The following is a 25,072-nucleotide window of genomic DNA, read 5'->3' as shown; positions in this document are numbered from 1 at the left end:
TTTTTGCATTATGTAAAATTAGGCCTTTATTATTATTACTACTACTACTACTATTACTACCTCTGCCCATTGATCATCTCCTATGTTTTGGAGTAAGACGCACAGAGGATCAGATTTTGAGCCAACATCTTTGTCAAGGAGATTCTCACAGGATATAGACAGTTCTATCTTGGTCACACACTGAGCCATCTGCCAGAAAGAATTGAGAACAAAAATAAATGTAAACACTGATAAAGTACTTGCCAATAAAATCACATCCTTCACACTGAAAACAGTGAAACACAACAGTAAGCAACACATCACCTTGAAAAAACCTTAAATTAGAGAAAAAACATTTAGAGAGTGGGAGAATCTCCCAAGAGTTTCAGTTCCAATTTTTGAAGACAGCGACACTTAAAAGTTGTTTTACCATTATTTTATCTACATTTGGATATTTTTTAAAACAAAGGTTCCGTGCAGAATTCTTACAAGTTGTGCTCAAGGGCTGTAATACACAGCAACTTAAAAGACTGTTAATATAATTTATATTAGTTAATGGCTCCACTCAGGATTGCTTACAGTACACTCTGTATTCTCTAAAAAGACAAAAGGTCCTCCTTACAGAAACTTTATTACTTGGACTAAAACATGCAAAGTGAAAACGGCTCATGCCAGTAAAACTGCAAGCTGGAAACTATTTTCATCCCAAGCGCTACATGGAATACCTCTTCGTAAAAAAACCCAAACATGAACAACCAACATTACTGAATTTAGTGGATAGCTTTGAGTAACCAGGCAATTGGGGTTTTTTACATTTTAAAATTTAACATCTTGAAAATATAAACTTGAAAAATATAGACAAGCCAATATTTTAATTAGTTTACAACCAAAATTCTAGTAATCTATTTTTTTAAGCCTTTGTACTGTTGCTGAGTAAGAAAATGGACATACCAAAGAATATTGTAGTGTGGGTATAAAAATGATTGTAAAGGAAACATTCCTTATTTAATTATTCTCTCAATAACCTACTTTAAGTGCAGAGTCTATAATTATACACGCTTGACTGGCACAGCATTGTATACCATTGTGCAGTTGTTTAAATGAATGCATTTTTAAAGTGTGTACTAATTTAAAGATACACATTTTTATAGGCATCCTTTCCTTGATTCCCAAATTGATATGCTGAAGTGGGGATACTTGGAAAATTTGTTTTTTGTACCATCACTTGTTCCCCCAAAACAGTATTTTAGGCTAATTTTATTTGGAAAAAGAGGAGTAAGTTTTACTTAGGAGCATTTTCAAATACATTTTTGTAGAGACATGATGAATAAAATGTTAAAAAAAAACTTTGAGGCTGTTATTTATTATAAATCCATGTACAACCCTTGTTCCATTTCCTGCTGAGTAAAGAGAAAAGGGGGACTCGCTCTCTATGGAGTCTTTATTCCACAAATTTGCCCTCTTCCCCTATAGTTTTATAACTTTTTAGATGCTGCTCTGCTAGTCCTGAAAATCAAACAGGTGCATCTGGATATCATTCAGTAGGGGGCCAAACTTTCTGGCAGGTGTGCCACAAATCACCCCAGCTCTGCACCCTCCCCAGGTGCCACTCTGATCCCCCTCCCATGCCCAGTCTGCTGCTGTTTCTTCTCCCAGCCCTGCAGTCCCTGCCTAATTGGCTGCTTTGCTTTCTGCTCCCTGTCCTACCTACCGCTGTGCTGGACCCCCTGCCCACCTGCCACACACAGGGTCCCTGCCGGCCCTCACCCGCAGGTTTGGGTGCCTGGGCTGCAGGTGAAAACTTTTTTTCCGACTAACAGAAAACCGGTGCTTGTTGCGATAATCGTTTCTCCATCTCGGGCAGGCTGTGCCCTTGCTCACGAGCTGTTAGCCCCCGACTCAGCGCGCCCGAGACACCCGAAGGGAGGCTGCCCGGCCGCGGACCGGGGGCACCTCCACACGCCGCCCGTCACCGGGCACCTCCGCGGCGCGCCCGCGCCTCTCGGGCGCTAGGCCGCCGCTGCGGGGCAGAAGCGCCCGCCTGGCCGCGCTCCTGCCCCTGGGGAGCGAGGCTGCGGGCGAGGAGCAGCGCGGGGAGGGAGGTGCCCCCCAGTCACCTTTCCCTGCCCAATAAGGCGGTGACAAGCGCGAGGCAGGCAGTAACATCGACCGGAGCGACCCCGAGCCCCGCGGAGCCTTCGCCGCCGCCGCCCCGCGCGGGCCCGGCCCGGCCCGGCCCAGGCCTGCCGGCTGAGGGTGCAGCGGGGTCGCGGGCGGCCGGGGCAGGACGGGACGGACGCGACGCAAAGCCTGCGCGCAGGCGCTGCCCGTTCGCTCCCGCGGCCCGGCCCGGCCCGGCCCGGCCCGCAGCGCCGCGGGGAGGACGTCAGTGGCGCTCGGACCGGGAGCCCTGGCGGCCCGTGGGAGCGAGCGCTGGGGCCCAGGGAAGAGCCGGCGACTCCCCGCCCGGCCGCGCGGACCGTGCTCGGGGCCGAGAGACCGGTGAGAGGCGGCGCTGATGCTCCGCGGTGTCGGTCTCCGAGTCCCGGCGCTGAGGACAACGAAGAAACCGGCTCTTCTCTGCCCGTCGGCTCAGGACGTCCTGCCCGCCCAGCTCCCGCTGCCCTCCCTTCCTCGCGCAACAACGGGGCAGGAGGTCTCGGCCGGACACAGCGCGGCCGCCGGCACTGGGGCCCCTGCGCTAAAGCCGCTCAGAAAAACGCCTCGCTTCGAGCGCGGCTGCCTCGCGGAGCCGGCCCCAACACGGCTGTCAGCTCCAGCATTAGGAGTTAACAATGAATCAACTGTTAATTACTTAAACAAGTTTGCCCTTGCTGGCGTAGCCTTCCCCCGTGGGTCAGATTCGTAGGTACCATCCTACCCTACCAGGGAGAATCAGGCATGAGGGACTCGGGTTTCCTTCTTGCCTCCACAGTTTATAAAGGGCAATGAAAAGCAATGAAGACTTGAGCACAGAGCAAGAGGACAGTAGCCACATTCTAGAAGAACCAAACAAGATTGTGGGGCATGAAGAAGGAAGAACAGCACAAGCTTTCCACCTACCACATCATTTGTCCAGGCCCTAGAACCTCACCCAACTGGTATCATACTTGGAAGGAGAGTGCCACAGCCCCATGATGAGTGTAATCTTGTCCCACACTAATAAACCCTTGAAGGCAAACATTGCTTGCTGAGTTCCAGCTTGGAAGACATTGAGACTTTATCCTTCATCAGGGGGGTACCAGAAGACTTAAAATTATTAAGATGATCTTCAGATCTCATCAAAGCTGTGCTGCATCTGAGGTTATGCTATTTCATATTATTCATTTCTGTCCACTCTGTACAGTATTTACCACTATTTTATCTAGATATGAACACTCCTGAGTCCAATATTTTTGACAGATCTCCCTCACCACCCCTGCCCTTCCTTCAACAGCTGAAAAACTAAAGCAAGGAACTGGCTTGCCCCAGAGTTCACATAAAATGTCTGAGAAATAAGCAGTAGATCCAAGTTGATTCTTGTCGCTACCTCCTGTAGCTAATCTTAAGGAAATCCTGCTTTCACAGGGAAATTTGAGGTAGCAAACAGATCTTAAGGTCCCATGACTGACCTTTGAAAGAAGATGTTAATTACTGTCTGATTAGACCTATCCTTAGTACCAACCAGTCGTCAGCACACTGAAGGTCTGTGATGCCACTCTTGGTAACTTCAGTTTTGCTGTGATGGCGCCGCAGATTGAAAATCTGACCATCCATTCACTACTGAACCCCAATTCCAGGAGGAAGGCGGTCACAGATGAGAATCAAAATCACAGCAAATTGGATGAAAAAGAGGGTTGGGGCAATAATGCAGCCCTGCTTGACACCAGTACAGATGGTAAATGGATCCCTTGCAAAAGACTGTGGCGGTCATCCCGTCATACAGTAGCCTGAGGAAACTGATGAACTTCAGTAGACAACAAAACCTAGCAGCACCTGCCATGAGGCTTCACAAATGATGGCGTTGAAAGCCTTGGTTACGTCAATGAATGCCATAAGCAACTCCTGGTGTTGCTCTTTACATTTCCTGGATCTGTTGTGCAACAAAATCATGCTGGTGGAACTGCATGATAGTCTAAAGCCACACTGGGATTGTGGAAACACATCTTCCGTACCGGGGGGGCGCGCGCAGCGGTGTTTCGGAAGGATGCAAGTAAGAACCATCCCGGCAACAGAGAGAAGGACAATGCCTCAGTAGTTCCCACACACTGGTCCCCTTTTTTGAAGATGATCACAATGTTGGCATTCTTTTAGCTAGGTGGAACTTACTCCTTAACCCATATTTTGATGAGAAGTTAGTGACATTTTTGCTCTAGTGCTGTTCCACTAGCTTTGAAGACCTCTGTGGTGATGCCATCTGGGCCTGGTGCCTTATTGTTCTTGGTCTGAATGATGGCACGCCAGATTTCCTTGAAGGATGGGGGATCAGCAAGAGGTTCTATTACTGGGTGTTGAGGAATGGAGCTGAGACCTCAGATTCATGGCTGAGTAGAGCCTTGAAGTGTTCCTTCCAGCATTTTTGATGGATACCAACCTTCAGTACACTGAAGACTGCTATCCTTGTGCACACTGAGACTGATCTACAGTCCACCCTTGAACTTTTCTCAGGTGCCAATCACAGCATGGGACTCTCCCTTAACATTGGGAAGACCTGTCCCAGCATATGCTGTCCCCCTCCCCATACAAATTACCATTGGGGGAGAGCCCTTAGAAAACATCAAGCATTTCTCATACCTTGGCAGCCACCCCTCCAGTCAGTCACAGTCTTGATGTAGAAATTGAACATAGGATTTACTGTGCTAGCATATCTTTCGGAAAGCTGCTTTGCTGTGTCTTTGCTGACCGAGATCTGCAGATGGAAACTAAGAACATGGTCTACAATGCAGTGGTTATCCTCATGCTCCTCTGTGGGTGAGACATGGGTCACAAAGCCTTCTTAAGTGCCTGGAATGGTTCCTCAGCATTGCCTCAGGAAGATCCTTCACATTAGATGGGAAGACCACTGCTCCAATGCCAGTATCCATTCTGCAGCTAATATAACCAGCATTGAGGCAAAAAACACGGAATATCAACTCTGCTGGGCTGGCCGCTATATGCAGATGGCCAACACTCGTCTTCTGAAGCAAGTCATCTTCTCTCAACTTAGTCATTGTAAGAGGACCCGTGGAGGACAGAGGAAGTGTTACAAGGATATCCTGAAAGCATAGCTTAAGGGTGGCATCAACCTGGCAAATTGGGACATATTGACTGGGAACAGATCTCAATGGCGCTGCACTGTACATCAAGCCATAGCCCACTTTGAAGAGAACCATTTTGCTCAGAACACTGAGAAACAGCAGAGGAGGAAGGAAAGTGCACAACTTCCTGGCCAATAGTTGTGCCCCCCTCCCCTGCAAGGCACCAATTGTCATATCTGTGGAAAAACTTGCAGAGAATGGATTACACTCCTCAGCCACCTTAAAACTCACCAGTAATTACGCCCCCAGCAGACACCATCCTTATATCAAGGGATAGCCAATATATATAGTACCAACCACTTCATCTTGCTGAAAAAAGCAGCACTGCAGCTTAATGGAAAGGGTTTCCAATATGAATCTTTGCCATACACCTAATCTTACTTATTTGAAAGCCCGAGTCTAAAAGCAGAAATACAAGAGCACTAGCCCTGATGTTTCTCAGCTAGGAATCTAGAGAATGTCAATGGTTTTATGGGAAATGATGCCTCTGTGTATCTTTATATAGACAGTCTTTATAGGCGTGTCCAGATGAGCGGGAATGTGTATAGGGGATGTTGGGGCTAGCAACTGTGCTGGTCCCAACAGCCTTACCTGGGGTCCTGGGGACCTCCAGGATCTGCAGCTGTGGTGGTCCTGCAACAGGAAGCTTGGTCAGCATCCGGAGTGTGGCTCCAGTCAGCCAGGCTCCGGTTTTGGGCAATGCACGCTGCCTCCACATGCACTGCCACACTTGTTTTGGCATGAGTTTTTTTGACCATGGGATCCCTCCCTGCACTGCAGGATAGCAGCACAGGGAATGCCTACATGTGTGGTGTGTGGCACCACAGACAGGTCTGTGCCCATCTGGATGCACCCTCTTGTGTCTTCAGTCTACTGTGGTCCATCTGCTAAGCCTGCGACTGCATGACACATGAAGCTTGGTCTTTGATCCTTAGGTTATGAAGAATATGCTGGTCTTCAGGATCACAAGGACTTCTTGGGCTTCACAGCTGCTTAGGAAATCCCCTGAACAAGACAGCTGCCCAACAGCTTACTCTAGACCAGTGCTTCCCAAACTTTTCCTCAGCATGACCCCATTTATGGCCCCATTTCCTCAGCATTGCCCCACAATCCCAACCCACAGCCCCCCAACCCAATCTGCTGACGTTCTGACCCCATTTGGGGTTGTGACTCACAGTTTGGGAACTGCTGGTCTAGAGAATACTACCAGTAACTACTTGCTTATGTGCTTTCAGGACAGAGCAAAATGCAAGGAGAGTGTGATTGCTTTATGACAGGAGAAAATATTTTCTAGAAAAACTGTTAGAGAGGTCTTTAACAACTTGTCATTTCAAGGCTTTGATTACCTAAACTTGCTCAACAAAAGCAGAAGTCAAGGTACCCTATAGGTCAACTGAATCACATCTCTACACAGCTAACTACCTTTCTTTGTCCAAGAAAGTCATGGCCCTTGAGGAGAATGCAGTGGCAGTAGTGGTTGAGACTCAGGAGGTGAAATAACTTCACTATACTTGTCTTGGCCAGTACTGTCCTACAACAGAGTTAATTAACTTATTTCAGCCTACTAGCACCACACATGTAGAAGGTGATGCTTTACTGCAGAGCTCATTTGCCAGCTCTGCAGTGAAGTGTCTCCTGTAAGTGCATCCAGGATCACATAAATAGGACTGTTCTGCTCTGGCAGTCCCTGTGGGATAAATAGCTCTTGAAGGTGATCATCAGGAATCCAAGTTTTCCATTTGCCACAGAAAAATGTGGTAAAATACAAGGAGAAAAGTGGGGGAAATTATGGGTTTCCCCTTGCTGAGTTCCAATCTGCTAGGGGCTGGAGGGAGCGGGGGAAGGGCAGTCAGGCAGCCTGGAGAGCAGCTCCTACAGGTAATTTGGCCGGGGGGGGGGAATTCAGCAGGGCTGGAGCTGCTATCCAGCCTGGGTGGTGCGTGGGGCCCAGGGCCAGAATGCGTGGTCACAGGGTGGGGAATGGGATGGGGCCACAGGTGGCTCATGCAGGGGTGGGGGCTGAATCCTAACTGCTGTGCACACTGCTGTATTGGGAGTTGGGCAGGGCTGGGGCCATGCGCAGCCACAAGGCTTGGGCAGGGAGCACGATGGGGCCACAGGCTGCTCATCTGGGGGGATGGGGAGAGGGGTTGGCTCCCCACCGCTACGTGTATTTCCAGGGGGCAGTGGGGGGCACATGCTTCCCAGATTTGTGCACAGGGCAGGGGCAGAGGTGTTCTCCCTGCCATGCTGCCCCCACTCCTGGAGCCTCTGCAGCCCAGAAGATGGGACCCTGCACAGCAGGGCAGAGCTGGGTAGGAAGGTCTGTGCAGCTGTCAGAAGCCCTGGGCCACCACAGCAAGGCACCCCCTACCCACCTGGCAGCAGCAGGAGTGGCAGTGTGGAGTTGTGTCCCTCACTGCTGTCAGACAGCAGGGGCCACCCCACAACAGCAGCATGAGCTCCCCCACCTGGCCCTGCTGGGCCACAGGAGGGCAGAAGTGTGCAGGAGCCCAAACCTGCAACAGGCAGTCTATACCCACCCCATCCACATGCTCTGCTTCAGCCATGCTGCCCATGGGGAAGGGAGAGCCAGGCTCCACACTGCCTTGCTGCAGCAGCCACCACCTCCCATGAGCAGCAGTTGGGGCTCAGGCTCTGCTGTGGGGGGGGGGCAGGGAGCTGCAGACCCAGGTCCCTGGCCCCATAGCCCTGGCAGCTGAGGGCCCCCTCTGGCAGGGCTGGAGGTCTGTGGTTTGGGAGGGGCACTGGCATGTCAGGGATGCTCAGCACCACAAAGCAGGGAGGGGGGAGGGGAACAGATGCAGCTGGACCCACGTCCTAGTGAGCGAAGACGGCAGGGAGATATCTGATTTTCCATCATAAAAAAACCCAAAAATCAAACTCCAAAATTTATGGTATTTAGAATGTATTTTATTATAGCAACTGAGGCACTGGTAGGCTTCCTAACTGTTTTGAAGTTGTAAATATATCAATAAAACTTTGTCTTCAACTGATACACGTGTGGTGTTTTACTTTAATCACAGATTTTGGATTTTTAAATCAGAGAATTTGTGATTGCTTAAAACAATTTTGCAATTTTTAAACAGAGAAAACCAAGATCCCTGGCGATCATCTATGAAAGAGACAGCTTTCTGGGATCCATTTTTAGATTAATTACACATTATTTCTTGTTGATGTAAAATTTCTATACATGCTTGGTTGGCCTTTGCTCTATTGAAGCAAATCTCATTCCACCTCAATTATAGCACCTACATTTGAATGTGGACTACAATTTTTTTTCTTTGACTTAAAGGGAACATAACTGTTATTCTTTATAATCTCCTCTGGCTTTTCCCATTGGTTAAAGGTGCTCTCTCAGAATGTAGATTTGGAGAAAAAAAATCTAGTCTAGGTTTCTTTCTTAGGGCCATCTTGTTCCTAAGAAGATTTTTCTAAAGAAAGGGAAACAGTAAAGGATGAAAGAACAATCTGTGCTGCCTTAAAATAGTTATATAGAATTCTTTTACTTTCCATTAGCACGAAAGGAAAGAAAGCATTTTCTGCTTGATTATTTTTTGAGAGAGTTGTAGAACTTGCTATTGATCTGAAATATGGCTTAAATCCATCCTGGATCTGTTTACATCTTAAAAAAAAAAAAAAGAAAGAAAAGCAAAAACGAGTTTCTAATACCTTGGGACAAGCAGTACTTTGTAGATAATTAATGTGGTTCTCTGTCTTTAAAAGTTTTGTTTTTCACCAATACGCAAAATAATTTTTGTAGGATTAGACCCCATCTCTTTGAGATTACATTTAGCCACTTCGACTTTCTTCGCCTCAGGATGCAGCTTGACAAAGAAAAACAGGGTCCTATGCTTCGTGCAATAGAAAAATGAGGACTAGCATATGATTAACTCATCTTTCTTTAATAGGAAACCTTTGGGGTGGTTATTTTATACTGTGCACAGACTGAAAGGCTGCATCTTGCTTGTCCTGGCCAGGGGAAGGGAGTTTGAAAGATACAAACATGTCTTAGAGAATCTGAAAACAGAAAGCTTCATTCCTAGCTAGGGCTTCTTTCACCAACAGAAGTTTCAATAACTTTGTGGCAAGGCATCTTTTTTAATTACTGCATTTTAATCTGTAATTGATGTCTTGCTCATGGTATAGACTGTCCCCATCAAATTATAAAGAGGCATAAATAGTGACCCATGTGAGTGGACAGCGTTACACTAAGTAATAACAGTATTAAGAGCATGCAGAGAACTGTTCTAAAGCGTTGAGGAGCACTGTAGGAAAAGGGGAAGGAGGGAGGGTGTGTCTAACGTAAGGCCAGATTATTTGATCTTTCTGGGAACCAGTCAGTACCATAATAAAATCTGAGAAAGCTATAGGTATCAACCGAGTACCAGGGGTGTGCAAAACGGGTCCTATTCGATTCGGATTTGGCTTGAATTGGGGCCAGTGATTCAATTAGTTGATTCAGCGATTTGGACATAGACACACCTTTAAATGTTTTTTCTACATACCTCAAAGTACCAGGCATGGCTCATGAATGCTGGGGTGGATGGAGTGCTCCACAGGAGTGTGTGTGTGGGGGGGAGGCACCCTCCGTGTGCTCATCAGTGAACCCCGAAGTGGATCAGAAGTACTTCCAGTCCACCAGGGAGCACACTGGGGGGCCTCCCTGTGCCCCCCTGGCTTGGCAAATCAGCTGCAGGGGGACCCCAGGTGCCCCCCTCCCCCCAAGACCCAGGAGGCACTAGTCGCTGAGCCCGGGGGCGGGGGTGGAAGGCCTGCGCACTCCCCAGTACCCAGAAATGGACCAGAAATGCTTCTGGTCCTCTTCCAGGTCTGCTGCCGAGTGCACTGGGGAGCCCCCCCCCGTCCCGTGCTTCTGTGGATCATTCCATGTGCCCTACCACCGCAGCATCCATGAGCCGCCTGCTACCTAGAGGTATGTAGAAAAAACATTTAAAGCTTTGTCTATATCCAAATCTTTCAGAATCAATCTGGAAGGTTCTGATTCGATTCAGAAAGATTAAAAGGTCCTATGATTTGATTTGGATTCGAAGATTTGGCCACTGAAGTGGGCTGAATTGAATCAGGGACTAAAGCTTTGCACAGCCCTACTAAGTACCTATCATATTCAGCTCATTTCAGAAAAACTTTCCTCAACTGGCCACAGATATCTACCTAAAGTTTGGGCTATCCTTTAAATCAGAGGTTCCTAACTCCCAGGCCATGGCCCAGTACCAGTCCGCAAAGGGTTGGCTGCCAGACCAGAAGTGACCAGCATACTGGTTGGCTGCTGGTCTGCAGTATGCTGGTTCACAGTCTAAAAAGATTGGGAACTACTGCTTTAAAATCACACTTCAGATTTGAATCATGACACTTCATTTCTGGAAGTTATTCAGACGACACAATGATAATGGCAGTATAAAAAAAAATGATGCCAAATGTATTTTACTGAAACTTTAGAAATGGACAAAACACCTTAGATATAGTCAGAGGCAGGCAAGTCATCCTCCCCCCCACAACACGTCCCTTTAATTGGACTACTTTTTATTACTGACCTCCCATATAACACAATCATTCAACCACAAAGGGGCTGTGCACCCAGCCTCAAAAGTCTGCCATTACATTTGATGAACACATTTCTTCAAAGCCGCTTAACAGTAGCTCTGATAGTCCTTTTCCCAGATCCATCTATATTGTGTCTCCACATCCCAGTTTAGTATATAGATCAAATCTATTATGAAGTCCATGTAGTTCTTTACAGCCCTCCTATGCATGCTTCCGTTCCTAAAAATATAGCTTCAAATACAGCTTTTTACAATGTAGGAAACAGAATTATAGCCTTAGCTCTATAGCCAGAAGCCTTAAATGTTACCTACTGTAACAGTCTGATTTTCATGCAAAACTAGATAAGATGCTGGAAAGAACAATTCCTGTCATCTCCATTTGTATGTTCACACACACAGGTCAGCACAAGATCTAAAGCATGGCTTGCCTACTCAGCAAACTGTCTCCTCTTCTTAAGGTTCACTATCTCCAAGAAATGACTATCCTTTGTAGGAAGACTATCATAACACTGGCTTTGAATTTATATGATGCAAAACACACGCAATGCACATTCATATTTTTTCCAACAGGGATTTTTTTCCAAGTCACTTTAGAACTTCCCATATCACAAAATAGACTTACTTGACTCTTAATGTCCCCATTTTCCAAGTAGTCCCCCATCTTTCTTCCTACTTCCTATCAGTCAAATCACTAGTATCTTAAATTAAGCCATTAAATTAACATGTTTCCCCAAGCACTCCCAAGTATTCCCCCGAGCACTCCCAGGAGTGACAAGAAATAATGGACACAAGCTGGCAGAGGGTAGATTCAGACTAGACATCAGGAGGCGCTACTTCACTGTCAGGGCAGCTAGGATCTGGAACCGACTTCCAAGCGAAGTGGTGCTGGCTCCTACCCTGGGGGTCTTTAAGAGGAGGCTGGATGAACACCTTGCCGGGGTTGTTTGACCCCAGTACTCTTTCCTGCCATGGCAGGGGGTCAGACTTGATCTGCTCAGGTCCCTTCTGACCCTACCAATGATGAAACTATGAAATTAGTGACAGACATTTTAGGTGGCAGCACTCATAAGTCTCCCCCAAGATTTCCTATTGCTTAATTTTAAATTAAGCATTTGTGTTAGATTTCCCCTGAAATGTATTCCAAAACACATACTTTTTCTCTGGGAAGTTTCAAAGCACAAGAGGTTTTATCACTAACCCAAGTGTTTACAAGAAGGGTGGGTAGGAACATGTCTTTGGACAGTACAGACACTTCCTGAAATATTTGACCTATTAGGGGTAGTGATAAAGTAATTTTGCTGCCACTAAGGGGGAGCAACCAAATTTAGAAGGAAAAGCTACCAATACATTCAGACAAGCATTCAAGACTTTATCAATTAACCCTAAGCAGCAAACATATGTATATTTGTTGGTACCCATCTTACATCCACAAAAAGCTCTGATACTAGTTTCCCATGAGCTACCTTGCCCTTTTGTTCAGTGATTAAAATCCATCCACATCTCAAACCATTCAGGAGATTGAAGTTAGGCCATGGCAGTCCAGTTCTTGAACATGTCAATCAGAAAATACTGATCATAACTAGCCAATTATCAGTCTAAGCAGAACCAAGGTTTGCAAAGCCTACTGAACCAGGAGTTCCATACAAATCAGATTTGAAGCACATTGTTATAGTAATTTGAAAAGAAACACTTCTGCAGCATGTGTATATAAACCGAGGACTCGGGGACTGAGAAACCAAGATATATATATATATGTTTTGGAATGAATGTAAGACATGGGTTAGAGACCCCCACTAGCTCTTTTGCTACTTCATTAAGAATTTCTCTTAGAACTGGTTGTCATCAACTGTATTAAAAAAAATAAAAACAAAAAAAAACAAAAAAACCCCACACACAACCCCAAAACAGTAGTTTCAACTGTTACTGTGCAAGTGTTGATGTTAGAATCAACTGCCAACTTACGCTTGAGGTCACATTAGTATTATAACATGTAGATCACCCACTTATATTTTCATGAGCAGCATTCAGTTTCAAAACCCTCCCAACTGACGTTCTTCTTCTCACTGGAGGTTTGGTCTTACTGGAGAGAGGTACCAGATGTGAGATATGATCTTCATTTGGATTCTGCTGTACCCACTTTCCAATGTTAAGTGCATCCAGCTTATAGTTTTAAACCTAACCAATCTTTGCATTTCCTTATCAAAACAGGTGTTGGTTGGGGAAATAACTTTTGTATGAATCTTACCCTCTGGGCTATCCCCACATGCTTGCTCCATATATCAAAGCCAGAATGAAATACTGTGGTTTTCATATAGCTCTTCTACATGCTCTTGTTAGGACATTATCAGTGACTGAACCTAGAAGACTTGAGGTCATACAGGGCACCTTCTTAAATTGCACATATTTAGTACAGGATAACCTCTGGATTCTATCAACCCATGTCTTATAAAGTGTGTGTGTGGGGGGTGGGGTCTAGTTATTAAAGATTTAGGTTGAAATAGCTTAGCTAAGTAGGCTTCACTAGTTAGTTCATCTTTCCTCAAAAATAAGTTATCCTATTCCAATACAGACAAGAAGCCAAGTTTCAGTTCACACTTTCAAGCCAACTCAAACTATTACTCTGGCAGAAAGGGGGTGTAAATAACTTAGTAGCATTCCAATTGAGGTGCTTTAGTTACAGCAATCAAAAAAGAAAAAAAAGAAAAATCTCAAAAATATTTTAGGAAGAACAGCTCTTGAACATGCATTGTTCATATGTAGAAGCAATACACCAAAGAACTGTCTAATCTAAGCATTCTGAGTCCTGCATGTAATTCCAGAAGCTTAAATATCGGTTGAGTATAAGGTTCTACACAAACCAGTTAGATTTCCTTAATATACAAGAATAGTTTAATAGTGAAACTTAAAATGAAATCAGTTTTACAGGAGAGAGTCATCTAGATAATATCCCCAGGTCACCATTTATTCCACAATTTTTGCAACCACAAATTTTGGTTCATGATTTCAAATCTTGATTTTGTTTTAAGATATTTTTCTAGTCATTATAGTTATGAAATAAATTTCAAAGCAAGGGTAAACCAATAAGGTGCTATCCACCTGTATCTGCAGAATCTGGAACAAAAGCTCTGAAAAATTAAACCGTCCTATTCATCTCAGAGACTTGGAGATTTCTTGCATTTTTCAGAAATGCAATAGAAAGCAATTGTGCTTCAGCGCAAATACCAAAGACTTTTTAGCTCTCTGAAGCCTCTTAATTCAATTTTCAATTCAGAGGCTCCTGGGTGCCTAGTCCTGGAGCAGTTTAAAAGGGATCCACCCAAACTAGCTACAAGCTTCCCTTTCCCTAATGCAGATTGCAGGGGAAGGGGGTTTTGAACCAGGTCACCTGAACATCATAGAAGATTTAAAAACCTCAGAGAGCTAGGACATCTGGAAAAATGTAAAGTCTCCATGCTGATTTAATTACAATTGAAAACATTGTTCAAACATAACATTAATCAACTGTAATCCATAAGTATGCATGCTTTTAATGGGACCAAGACTGACAAGTATGTCAGAGAAAAATATATTTTAAATTCATGTAAAATTTAGGGGAGTTTGCGCTGCATAGTATGGTTCTACTCTTCTCCAGAGTGCCTTGGGTCTTATTTCTCCTGCATAAAGACCATGTTCATTCATAGCTAGCCTTCAATAGTTCCTATTGTTTTATGATTGCTTTGTAGTTGTCCTCAGTATAACCTTACCCTTCACTGAGGTTATGGAAAAGTATAAAGCCAACAGTCAAAAAGTCTGAAGTTGTTTCTCTGTAATAAAGAGGGGAAAGAGGGAATAGGAACTCTCCTTCTCAACTTCTACTTCAAACTTTATCATATTTTTCATGGTAATCGCAACACCATTGCTATATGGTTAGTTTACACAACAATTGGTTACAGCTGAATTTTTTGTAGACAAGTAATAACCTCATAGAAGAAATGCCATCTCTGTCAGTGGCAGCTTGATCCCAAGAGCTATTTCTCCATTTTCTCCTGTCCAGTTTCAAACTCCTCAAAAAGTACAGGTTCCATCACTTCTCATAAGAAATGTATTCCTGTTCCATTGCTCTTAAGATTTCTTTCATATTCCTTTTACTTTATGTAATTTGTTTAATCTCATGATACCTAGCTAGACTATTTTCATTTCTTTAAACTGGGTCATCTGTATCCCTAATTTGAAAGGATGTTTCCCTTATGTGTACTCGTCTTCATGATGCCAGATTGTCAATCGACTAATAAGGCTTCTCTGAAACATTCACAATTTTTTTTACCTTTATGAGAATTACATTGGAATGCAGGGAGCAACAGCAACATTTCCTAATTGTATGGGTCAAATCATACTATTAAGTAAGTAGAGTCATACCAAGCATGCAGCATTACTAATGGCATTAAAATGCACTAAAAAATTCAGACAATTCATTAATAGCTTTTAAGAAAAAAGGTCTGTATGCTTTTCACATAAAATGATTCAGGACCTATAAAATATGCTTGTAGATATTAGGTTGTGTGATCTCCTTGTGGAATCACTAGCCTCTACCCTAAAACATTCATAAACTCATCCTACATCAAAAAAACCCATTGCTGAAAGTATAATGAGTTCCACAATGACTTCTCAGCCATTTTGTTTCATAGTTTTGGGGCGGGTGGGGAAGAAATAAAAAAAAAAAAGCTTTTATATCCTAGTGATTAATAGCAGTAGCAAAATAAAGTGTTATGAAAATTGCACTAGAAACTCCTGTTATCCAATGGTGAAATTTTATTTTTCATGTACTGGACCTCCCTTCAAAATATGCATTTGTGTACTTGGCTCAATTGTTTAGTCGCAAGAAAACTATGCCTTTTCAGGCTAGTAAATGTAATGATTTCAGAAAAGTCAGTCCCGGAAACTGAGGACTTCTGTTTATCTACAGAATAGCAGAACACTGGCAACATTAACCCTCTGTACATACTGCTCTGGAAAACCGATTCCATCCTGACCAGGAATAATGAAATGTAGGTGCAAGATGTTGGGATTTCTATTGCCCAATTCAATACCCTTGGCTTCAATATTGAGAAAAGCTGCAGGCACAAAAAGTTAGGTTGAGATGCCATTTTTCCAAAAGCTACTGGACAAACAACTTTGTGCCAGCCTGCAACAAATCCAAACCTGTGATCAGCAATAACAGGCTGCACACCATTACTAGTGGAGACGGAAAATTCGAGGAACTGTTTGTGATATATCTGACATACACTCAGGAATCTGAACATTTTTCACAGCCACGTTGAATTAAAAACTGTGGCTAGAAATCTAATGATAGGCTCTAAAGTTTACTGGTGAGAACTGTTTTCAGGCAAGCTAGACATACATTTGACAACTGTTAAATCCTTTTGGGGCTAACAGACAGCTCCCTCTGTCATAAATGGTCAAGTAAAAAGCATTTTACTTGTCCAATAACATATGAAAAACAAACACTGAGGAAGTCTTATAAACTGACCCTAGGCTAAAGTTACTACAGTGAGGAGACAGCCCTCCTACTTATGATAATCAAACTTAAAGTTATAGTGAAGAGCCTGCAAATTGTTATCCAAGGGTGAAAACGTTAGGAAGGTTTAAACCGTTTCTTCTCATTTTTAGCACAGCTTTCCCCAAAATCACATAAACTGAGCCTCATTTCAGGAAAATGGGTCCCAGTTAACCATTCCTACTCTTCGATTCCACCCTTTGTTATAGTCTTATGATCATCAGTATCACCAACTACAGCTCCCATTCTTGGAGTCACACCTCATGCTTTGAGAAAGGCTTGAACAGACTTTTATAATATGCCGTATCCTTCAATGCACAGTAAATAATTAAATGGTTCAAACTTCTTGTTTATAGGTAGCCAAAAAATCTTCAAAATCTGGTTGAACTTATATATGGATGCTCCCAGTTTTTGGCCATGATGCATTCTAATAAATTAAACTGTTCAAGTGATAAATGTCTCCAGACTATCATACCTCGTTCTGTTTTGGATCTTAAACCAGGATTTCTATTTGTAGATATACTACTCTTACTCCATACATTATGTGCTGGCTAGATTCATAGATGTTAGGGTCGGAAGGGACCTCAACAGATCATCGAGTCCAACCCCCAAACTGTGTGTACACAGTTGCGCCAGCAAAACTGTGATTTCACTGGTATTGCCTATTTTGTTCAGGAAGGAAAAAGGGTTTGCTGAACCTGTACAAAACATAGCTTTGCCATAATGGCTGGATCCACACTAAGAACACTTTGCCAGTATAATGAATCACTGTTGATCTTCAATGATAAAACACCCCTAATATAGACACAGCCAAAGATTACTTGTTCTTTGAAGCAGCTGCAGCCTACTGACCACACCTGGCCCCTCCTCTGTAAGGATGTACAAGTCTAGGTGGACAAGGTAAGATGTGCATGGTGGGTGCTTATCTTCCAGCAGCAAAAGAACAGAGAATATCAGTCATATATTCCTCCAGGCCAAAAATTCTTTTCAAGATAACCACCCATCCATCCAAGTCTGATCCCTTACACACCATGTTTTGAAAATTGATGTCAGCGTACACATTCACGGTTGAGGAGAGGCCAACTAGGCTCAGAGATATACTTTATACATTAAAAGACAGCCATTTCAACATTGCATTAGGTAAGGGATGAAGGTAACAAATTAAACCTAGATAAAAAAGAAATTTCCTTGAGATTTAAACAGATTATTAGAAAGCTTTTTAATTGAAAAAGGATAAAACTGCTACTTCAGACAGCTTTCATGGATGTCCTGACAAATGAGTTACCTGAACTGCTCCTTTCACAGTTTATAACAGTTTGCTAAGGCAGCAATATTAATTTACAGTTTATCAGGGCTTGTACTTTCACAGTAACACATTAGACTTGCAATAGGGCCAATTTAAAATTAAGAGGTTCTTTTAAGAGGAATGCACATTTGGGTAGCCCTGGGTAGCCCTGCCCACAACCTGGGGGGCTCTGATCAATCTTATCAAAGTATGCTCCATAAAGGAAGTAGTACTACTCTCCCCTAAGAAAAGGGGGGAGGAGGGAAACTTCACTAATTCTATTCAAGTCAGAGAAATTCCCAGGGTTTTCAACTAACTAATCATATCCCAGGTACCCTATGGAACTTAAGTAGGATTTTTCACAAGCACTCAGTGCTGACACAGCATACTATCCCTTCATGTCATCCCACTGCTAGAAGAGCAGCAGAATTCAACTAATGCTGAATACTTTTGATAACTCCAAACATGGTTTCTAACATGTTTAGAATATGGTGCCATTAATTATTCTGATGACTGAACAACTTCATATCATGAAGGTCTTGTGGTGTAGTACTGGCTTGGGTTGGAGTCTTCATTTCTGGTCCACACTGTATGGCAAGTTAAGTTATGTAGCCATGGTGGTCCAGGAAATGTATGGGAAGCAAGGATTTTGTTATCTCTTTTACTGCACCATTTTTATATTTGGGAGAGTTACTGGACAAGCTTTCAGATATCAGGTGCCCAGAGGTCACCCCATAGACGCTAGGGTCGGAAGGGACCTCAATGGATCACTGAATGCCAATGGCAGAAAAAAGTGCTGGGGTTATGTGACCCCACCCAAGTGCTTGTCCAGTCTCTTCTTGAAGACCCCCAAGGTAGGGGAGTCCTCCCTTGGAAGCCTGTTCCAGATTCTGGCAACCCTTACTGTGAACTTCTTTCTGATGTCCAACCTAAATCTACTCTCTTTTAGCTAGTGGCTGTTGTTTCTGGTTATTCCAAAGGGTGCTCTGGTAAACAGAGCATCTCCTATTCCCTCCTGTCCCCCTGCCCCAGTGAATTTGTATACTGCCACAAGATCCCCCCTCAGTCTTCTCTTTCGGAGGCTGAAAAGGTCCAGGCCCCTCAGCCTTTCCTGCAGGCCTCTAACCACATGAGTAGCCCTCCTCTAGACCCTCTCAAGGTTGTCCACATCCTTCTTGAATTGCAGCACCCAGAATTGGATGCAGTACTCCAGCTTAGGCCTGACCAGTGCTGCAAAGGGGGAGCATCACTTCCCAGAACCTGTTTGTGGTGCACCTACTAATGCGTGACAAAGTGCGGTTAGCTCTGCTAATTATTTTATCACACTGATGACTCCTACTCATCTTGGAGTTGACAACGACTCCGAGATCTTTCTGCCACTGTGCTGCTGAGAAGGTAATCCCCCAGCCTCTGGTGTGCTGGCAATTCCTTCTCCCTAGGTGCAGCACCTTGTATGTGTCCTTATTGAACTGCAACAAGGCATTCACAGCAGGTAACTGGTTACAGCTTATTCATGCAGCTATTTAATATCTGAAAACATTAGGTTCAATATTAGAGGTAAGCTGTAGTTTGCTCATTACCGTAATAGATCCATTCTCCTCAGTAAAGCATGAATGGTGTGCTGTGCAATGCACTGACTGGTATCCACTTGGCCATTGTCAAAGTACACATATCTATTTGACAATTTCTTTGGAGAACTGGAGATATTTAGCTCTTCAAATCTGCCTTTCCTGTTACTTTGTATAAAAAGCATGGAGAGACCTTAACTTCTCTTTACAACTTACTGCACTAGGCACTGTACAAATACATGGCAAAGGACAGTCCCTTCCTTCAAAGAGTTTCAATCTAATAATCAAGACAGACAAAAGATAAGAAAAAGGAAGGTGCCATCTTCCTTCATCGCTTGATATTCTACCCATGAAATATCTAGTTATTTAAACACCCTTAGATCTAAGAAAAAAAAGGGAGAACAGACACTAAGACATAAGCAAACTTTAAAGGTCCAAGCCAAAACATTTTTGAGATGGAATATCTTTTGTATCGTTTTTCCCCAAGTACTTGTACAAAGGGAGAACCTTCCCCCCTCCCCAAAAAAAACCAACCCCAAAAGCAAAAACAACTTATTTACATGCCTTCTCAATTTCCAGTAATATCCCTGGCAGGATATATCAAAAAAGTTTTTTAGGGAAGGATTTTAAAGCAAGTAACTGGGGGCTTTGTACTGGTCAGTCATTAGGCTTTATAGTGAAAAATATATATAAATACCTAAACATTAAGCTTCAAGTTTTGCTCCAATATGTGCAGTTTCTTGTACTATTTGCTTGTTCCTTACTCCAACTGTTACATTTTTCATATGATACTGACAAACTGATGTTTTTTGGGAGATACCAGAACTGAAACCAAAAAGTTTAAGATTTTGATAAAATATGTTGAAATATTTGAGGATTCAGAATGTTTTTGTTAGTCAAAAAAGTGATGTTAATATGTACATATCCTGCCACTATGAAAATCAACCCTCTTCCTTTTCCTTAATCCTCAACCATTTGCTTTTCTCCCTCAACCCCCTCATCCATGGTGTTGAAAAAGCAAGATTCTGCAGCACCCTGTTTTGCTCACTCTACAGCAGCAGGGAGACAACTGATGCTACTGCAGAGAACTGAGTGTGGAAACACTCAAAAAATGCCCTTCTACACTCCAGCTCCCCCAGTGGGAGCAGAATCCTAGCCTCAGTCTAAAGACTTATTTAATCTCTGCCAAGCAAATAAGGCTTATATCACATCACCCAGGGAAGAACTGGTTTAGAAGCTGGTGAACGTGAAAGTGGAAGAGTCGAGTGGCAATGATTATGAAGTGATATTGTCAAGATCCTAAGGAAAGGAAGGAGAGCAGCTAAATAAAAATTGTGGACTTCAGGAAAGCTCAGGAAACTGCATAAGTAGGATCCCACAGGAGACAAATCTGAGGATAGAAGTAGCAAAGGGGTTGGTTCTACCTTAAAGAGGTGGGTGCACAACTGATCAAAGCACCACCGCTTTTGGATAGTCACCAATGGCTCAAAGTCCAATTTAGAGGATCTGACAAGTGGGGTTCCCCATGGACATTTGTCCTGGGCTCAGTACAGTTCAATCTCTTATTAAATGACTAAGAAGATGGAATTCAGAGTACATTTAGTAAATCTGTAAATGACACCAAGTTGGGTGGAGCTGCAGACATTTTCTCAGACAGAATCAGGATTCAAAATGACCTTGATAAACTGGAGAAATGGTTCAAAATTAGTCAAATGAAATTCAATAAAGAAAAGTTCAGAGTACTGCAAAAAGCAACTGTCTTAAATTGCAGTAGGCAATTTAGATTGGATATTAGGGAGAACTTTCAAACTATGAAGGTGATTTAATACTGGAAGTTTTTATGTGCAGGTTAGATGGACATTTGTTTGGAATGATATTGTCTTGAGTAGGGGGTTGGAGTAGATGCCCTTTTCCAAACACTTTTTTTAAAAATAAGATTCTAACACTGTCAGAGTTTACCACTCTACTGAGATGACAGGAATAAAGTTACTTTTTTAAAAGATATTTTGTCCAAGATTTAGTACTTTAATTACCTTAAATAAGGATTAATCTACCTCCACTGGACTACCGCAGAACTGTTTTAAACTCATGTAGGTTGTCAACATCAGGACAATCCTTATTTTTGATGGTGTAAAGTGGTCTTTACAGCCAGAAATACTACGCAAATATTAAAATTAAAACTCGATTCCAGAATGTGAAAAAATGGTATCCACCTAAGGAAAATACTAAGTCCCACAAACCAGTCTAGATGAAGCCTTGCTCGCTGTACTTGGAATAATTAATGGTGTTAAGCTGCATCATTTCTTCCTTAAGAAAGCATACCCTATTGCTTCAGCAGCAGTGAAGGGTAACTTCTACTCAAGTTGTAGCTTTGTGCAACATTTTTCAAAGCCATTATGTCCCTTGCCAAAAATTATTTTCAACAAAAGGAGAGAAGAGTAGCAACATCTTTCAGTTGTCAAAAAAATCTTAAGATGGATATTGAAACAGTATATCATAGTTACTGAAATGGAAGATGACCGATTATAAGACAACACCCCCCCCCCCCCAATAATTTAGATTCTCTAAATGGAAAATGTATACACGTTATGATTTTACAGGTATAGTATCCAATTAGTGGAGGTTTGCCTTGAATTTGTCCCCTTCCTACTGCTACAGCAGCAAAAATAAGTCTAGGGAATGAGATAACTCTTTGCTCTCTACTTCCCCACAACTTTAAAGCTAGGGGAAAAGTGCAAAAGCAGTGCCCCACTGCCACAAAATTGTGCAGTCAAGATTGCATTTGGGGAGACTCACAGGGTTAGCCTGCCTGGAACGCAAGGGACAGACCTCACTGTATTCTTTTATGGTTAGTGAAATGTAGTACCAACCCCCTAGGAAAGCTCCTATCTGGCACTTCTTAGTCTCTTGTGATTCCTGAGCTTAGAGGAAGAGGAAGAAGTGGGGGGGGAGGGGGGGTGCGCCTTTAGAAGGCAGGGCCAGTGCACACAAACCTGACTTCCCTGGCCTCTTATATTCAAAGTAAAAAGCAGTTAAAACATGCTATCATAGTCAAAATAGTCAAAACAAGAACAAAAGTTTCTCACTCCCTTGCCCCTGCCTACCAATGGGGGATATGTAGATAACCTTGTAATCTGACCTGGCATTCCACTGCCGGTATGCTGATGTGAGAGAGAGAAAGAGTGAGAGAGCAAGCACATGCTGTGTTCTAGAGCTCTAATAACTTGTTTCTCTCCTCTGGATTCTCTTCCATTTGTCATGTTTCCCTTAAACCACTGTGACTAAAACTGAACAGAGTACTCCAGTAAGGCTTCAGGAGTTCTGAACAGGGAAGTGTCCTGTAACAGAAACAGCAATATCCAGGCTCACCATTACTTGAAAATGGTGAGAGGAATTGCATTTAATTTCAGATGGGTGGCACTAAACTTATCCTCAAATCGCTTCTTGGTCTTTTGGCTAAGATTACCTGGCAGGGGAAACACCATGTATCTAGGTCCATGAAGGCAGTTTTTCTTAAGCGATCCCGGGGATAACTGTTCTTCTGGTGTGGTTTAGCACCTGCCAAGGTGTTGGGGCCTAAAGCCCACTTTATGGAAATTGGAGGCTCCTCCCTAGCTTATTCCTACGGCCATATGGCTGAAGGCAAGTGCAACTTGGGGGCATCTGAACCCCAAGCCCTCTGGGCTTGGGCCTGCACGTAGGATGCCTGCCAAGACTTTGGAAATATCTGAAGCTCCTGGTGGGGGTGGAAAATGTTTGCTGGTTGTAGGGCCACTTATGGTTCTGGACTGACTCAAGGATTTGGACTTGATTGAGCCAATTTGGCTTGAGACACAAAAAATGTATTTAATAATAAAAAAATTGGCTAAGATCTGGGCTACATACTTCATTTTTTATGGAAATGGGGGATTTTTTCCCCTAGCTTCCTCCTTTGGCCTTTTAGCTTGGTGCCTGCACACAGGGTGCCTGCCATGGATTTGGGAGCATCTGAAGCCCCAGGCTAAAGTGTCTGGGAGGGAGATGCTTGCTGGTGGTAGTACCACATAGGCATGAACGATTGAGCTCTCTTCAGTCAATAGAATCTGGAACCGATTTGGCTAATTTAGCCTGAGACTTGAAATTTGTATTTAAAAAAAATCCTCAGATGAGCTGCATTAACCTGTCCTTGTGGTACTGTCCTCATCAGCATATTTGCTCAATGTGAGTCATGTTTTTTATAGTTATGCTCAGTGTTAGCTACATTTAATCAAATCCATAGTTAGTTTCCATTACTGTGCCTATGCTGCTTTCGGCAGTAGTTTAATGATAGACCATGTATTCAGTGAGATTTCCTTGCATGTGATTATAAAATGAGGGGCTTCCGCCCCCCCTCCCATCAACTGAGGAAAAAACAACCCTCATCTTGGAACTGAGTAAATACAGTATTATGAAAGACCACTAAAATGCATTTTCTGCATATCCATCAAAAAGCCTTTTTCTCTTTTTAAAATATAAGTATGCTATAATCTCTATAGTAGGTTTCCCTTAAAAACTTTGCATAAATATGAATTTAGTATTTATAATCTTGAGCTAAACAGAATAAACAGTGCCTTTCAAAGGACACTTATCTTTCAAGAGATTCTGAACATCCAGGGCAGTATTTTTCAAGCGTCTCACACTGGTCTAACAGCTGCCATTGAAGCTGAATCTTTATAATTTATTTTAAATGGAAGCAAATGTGGAAAACTGACAAGAATTGCTGTAAAATCTCAGCCAGTCCATTTTCCAAGGTGTACCTTATTTTACATTTTGGATTATTTTAATAGCACAGATGTAATCAAATCTTCACTTGTTTTTGTCTTTTGACTCTTCCCCAACAACTCAATTCAATATCTGAACTGCAAACACTGATGGGTAAGCTTAGAAATGCACAATTAATTTTTATTTTTTTAAAGATACCATATCTATTAATCTTACATTTTGTTGAAGGTATGAGTCTTCAATCTGGACCAGGTTTGGCCAAAGACTGTCCCTTTAACCAATTCCAGAAAATGAAACAAAGCTGATGTTCCTTCAAACTTGGAGAAGAACAATCACAGCCTTCTTTACTACTGACTCACTAGATTTGAGTAAGTGACTATTTCAGCTCCCAATTAGCAAAAACAGAAACATTTACTTACCCAACCTCAGTAAAGCATTAAATCCTTCAGATGAAAAAGCTTTAAGTAAATGCAAGGCTCCATGACAAACTGGAACTACATTTTCTAGGAATATTGGAATAGAGGTCTGAAATTTTAAGTGAGTTGAACAATGTTTTATTGAATTCCTTGTGAAGATAAACTGCCCCGTTTTTTTAAAGCTCTCATGATCTGCTCTTAAATTGTGATTTCTTGTATTGCTAGCTCACAATTATGTTTTATTATCTTAGTTTCTGTGGTTTGAGTACTATGATTCTGAATAGTGAGCAATTGTGGCCTTTAGCTCCTCAGAATTTATGGAAGGTGTGTTGGAACTGAAAGGTGTGGTCATTTTAACAAAAGCATTTGGTTAATAGTAAAATAAGACAGACAAACTGTCCTTTTTACCTTACTCATTCCCACAGGAGGTTTAAATGTGAAAGGGCACTTCATACTTTTATATCTTGTGTGTCAACTCCAGCAGTGGTGCTTTGGTTAACTAATTAATATTTCTTCATAATCGCAACACTAGCACCTATAAAATAACACTCTGGAACCTGAGTGTATTTCAGAAGCCATGTTTCAGTTTTCATTATAAATTATAAGAAAAAATGTCATATACTAGGACAAGGGCCATGTAATTACCTGAAAAGGTACATAGAACTTTGAATACATAGAGGTACATAGAGC

At 42.8% G+C, this 25,072-nt stretch overlaps 1 protein-coding gene across 5 annotated transcripts in view; it reads right to left on the bottom strand.

The window, feature by feature from the left end:
- The window catches only part of CPNE1 (copine 1), an 87,579-nt gene that overhangs the window by 43,737 nt on the left and 18,770 nt on the right, over nt 1-25,072 (bottom strand). For all 5 annotated transcript variants that reach the window (XM_014598369.3, XM_014598371.3, XM_019485572.2 and 2 more), the window contains one exon: nt 61-189. In XM_014598369.3, coding sequence (XP_014453855.2) covers nt 61-189 — 129 coding nt within the window. The remainder of the gene's footprint in view (nt 1-60; nt 190-25,072) is intronic.

Source organism: Alligator mississippiensis, chromosome 9 (assembly GCF_030867095.1).
Source record: "Alligator mississippiensis isolate rAllMis1 chromosome 9, rAllMis1, whole genome shotgun sequence".
Classification (NCBI taxonomy): Eukaryota; Metazoa; Chordata; order Crocodylia; family Alligatoridae; genus Alligator; species Alligator mississippiensis.
This window is presented reverse-complemented; position numbering and strand designations above follow the sequence as displayed.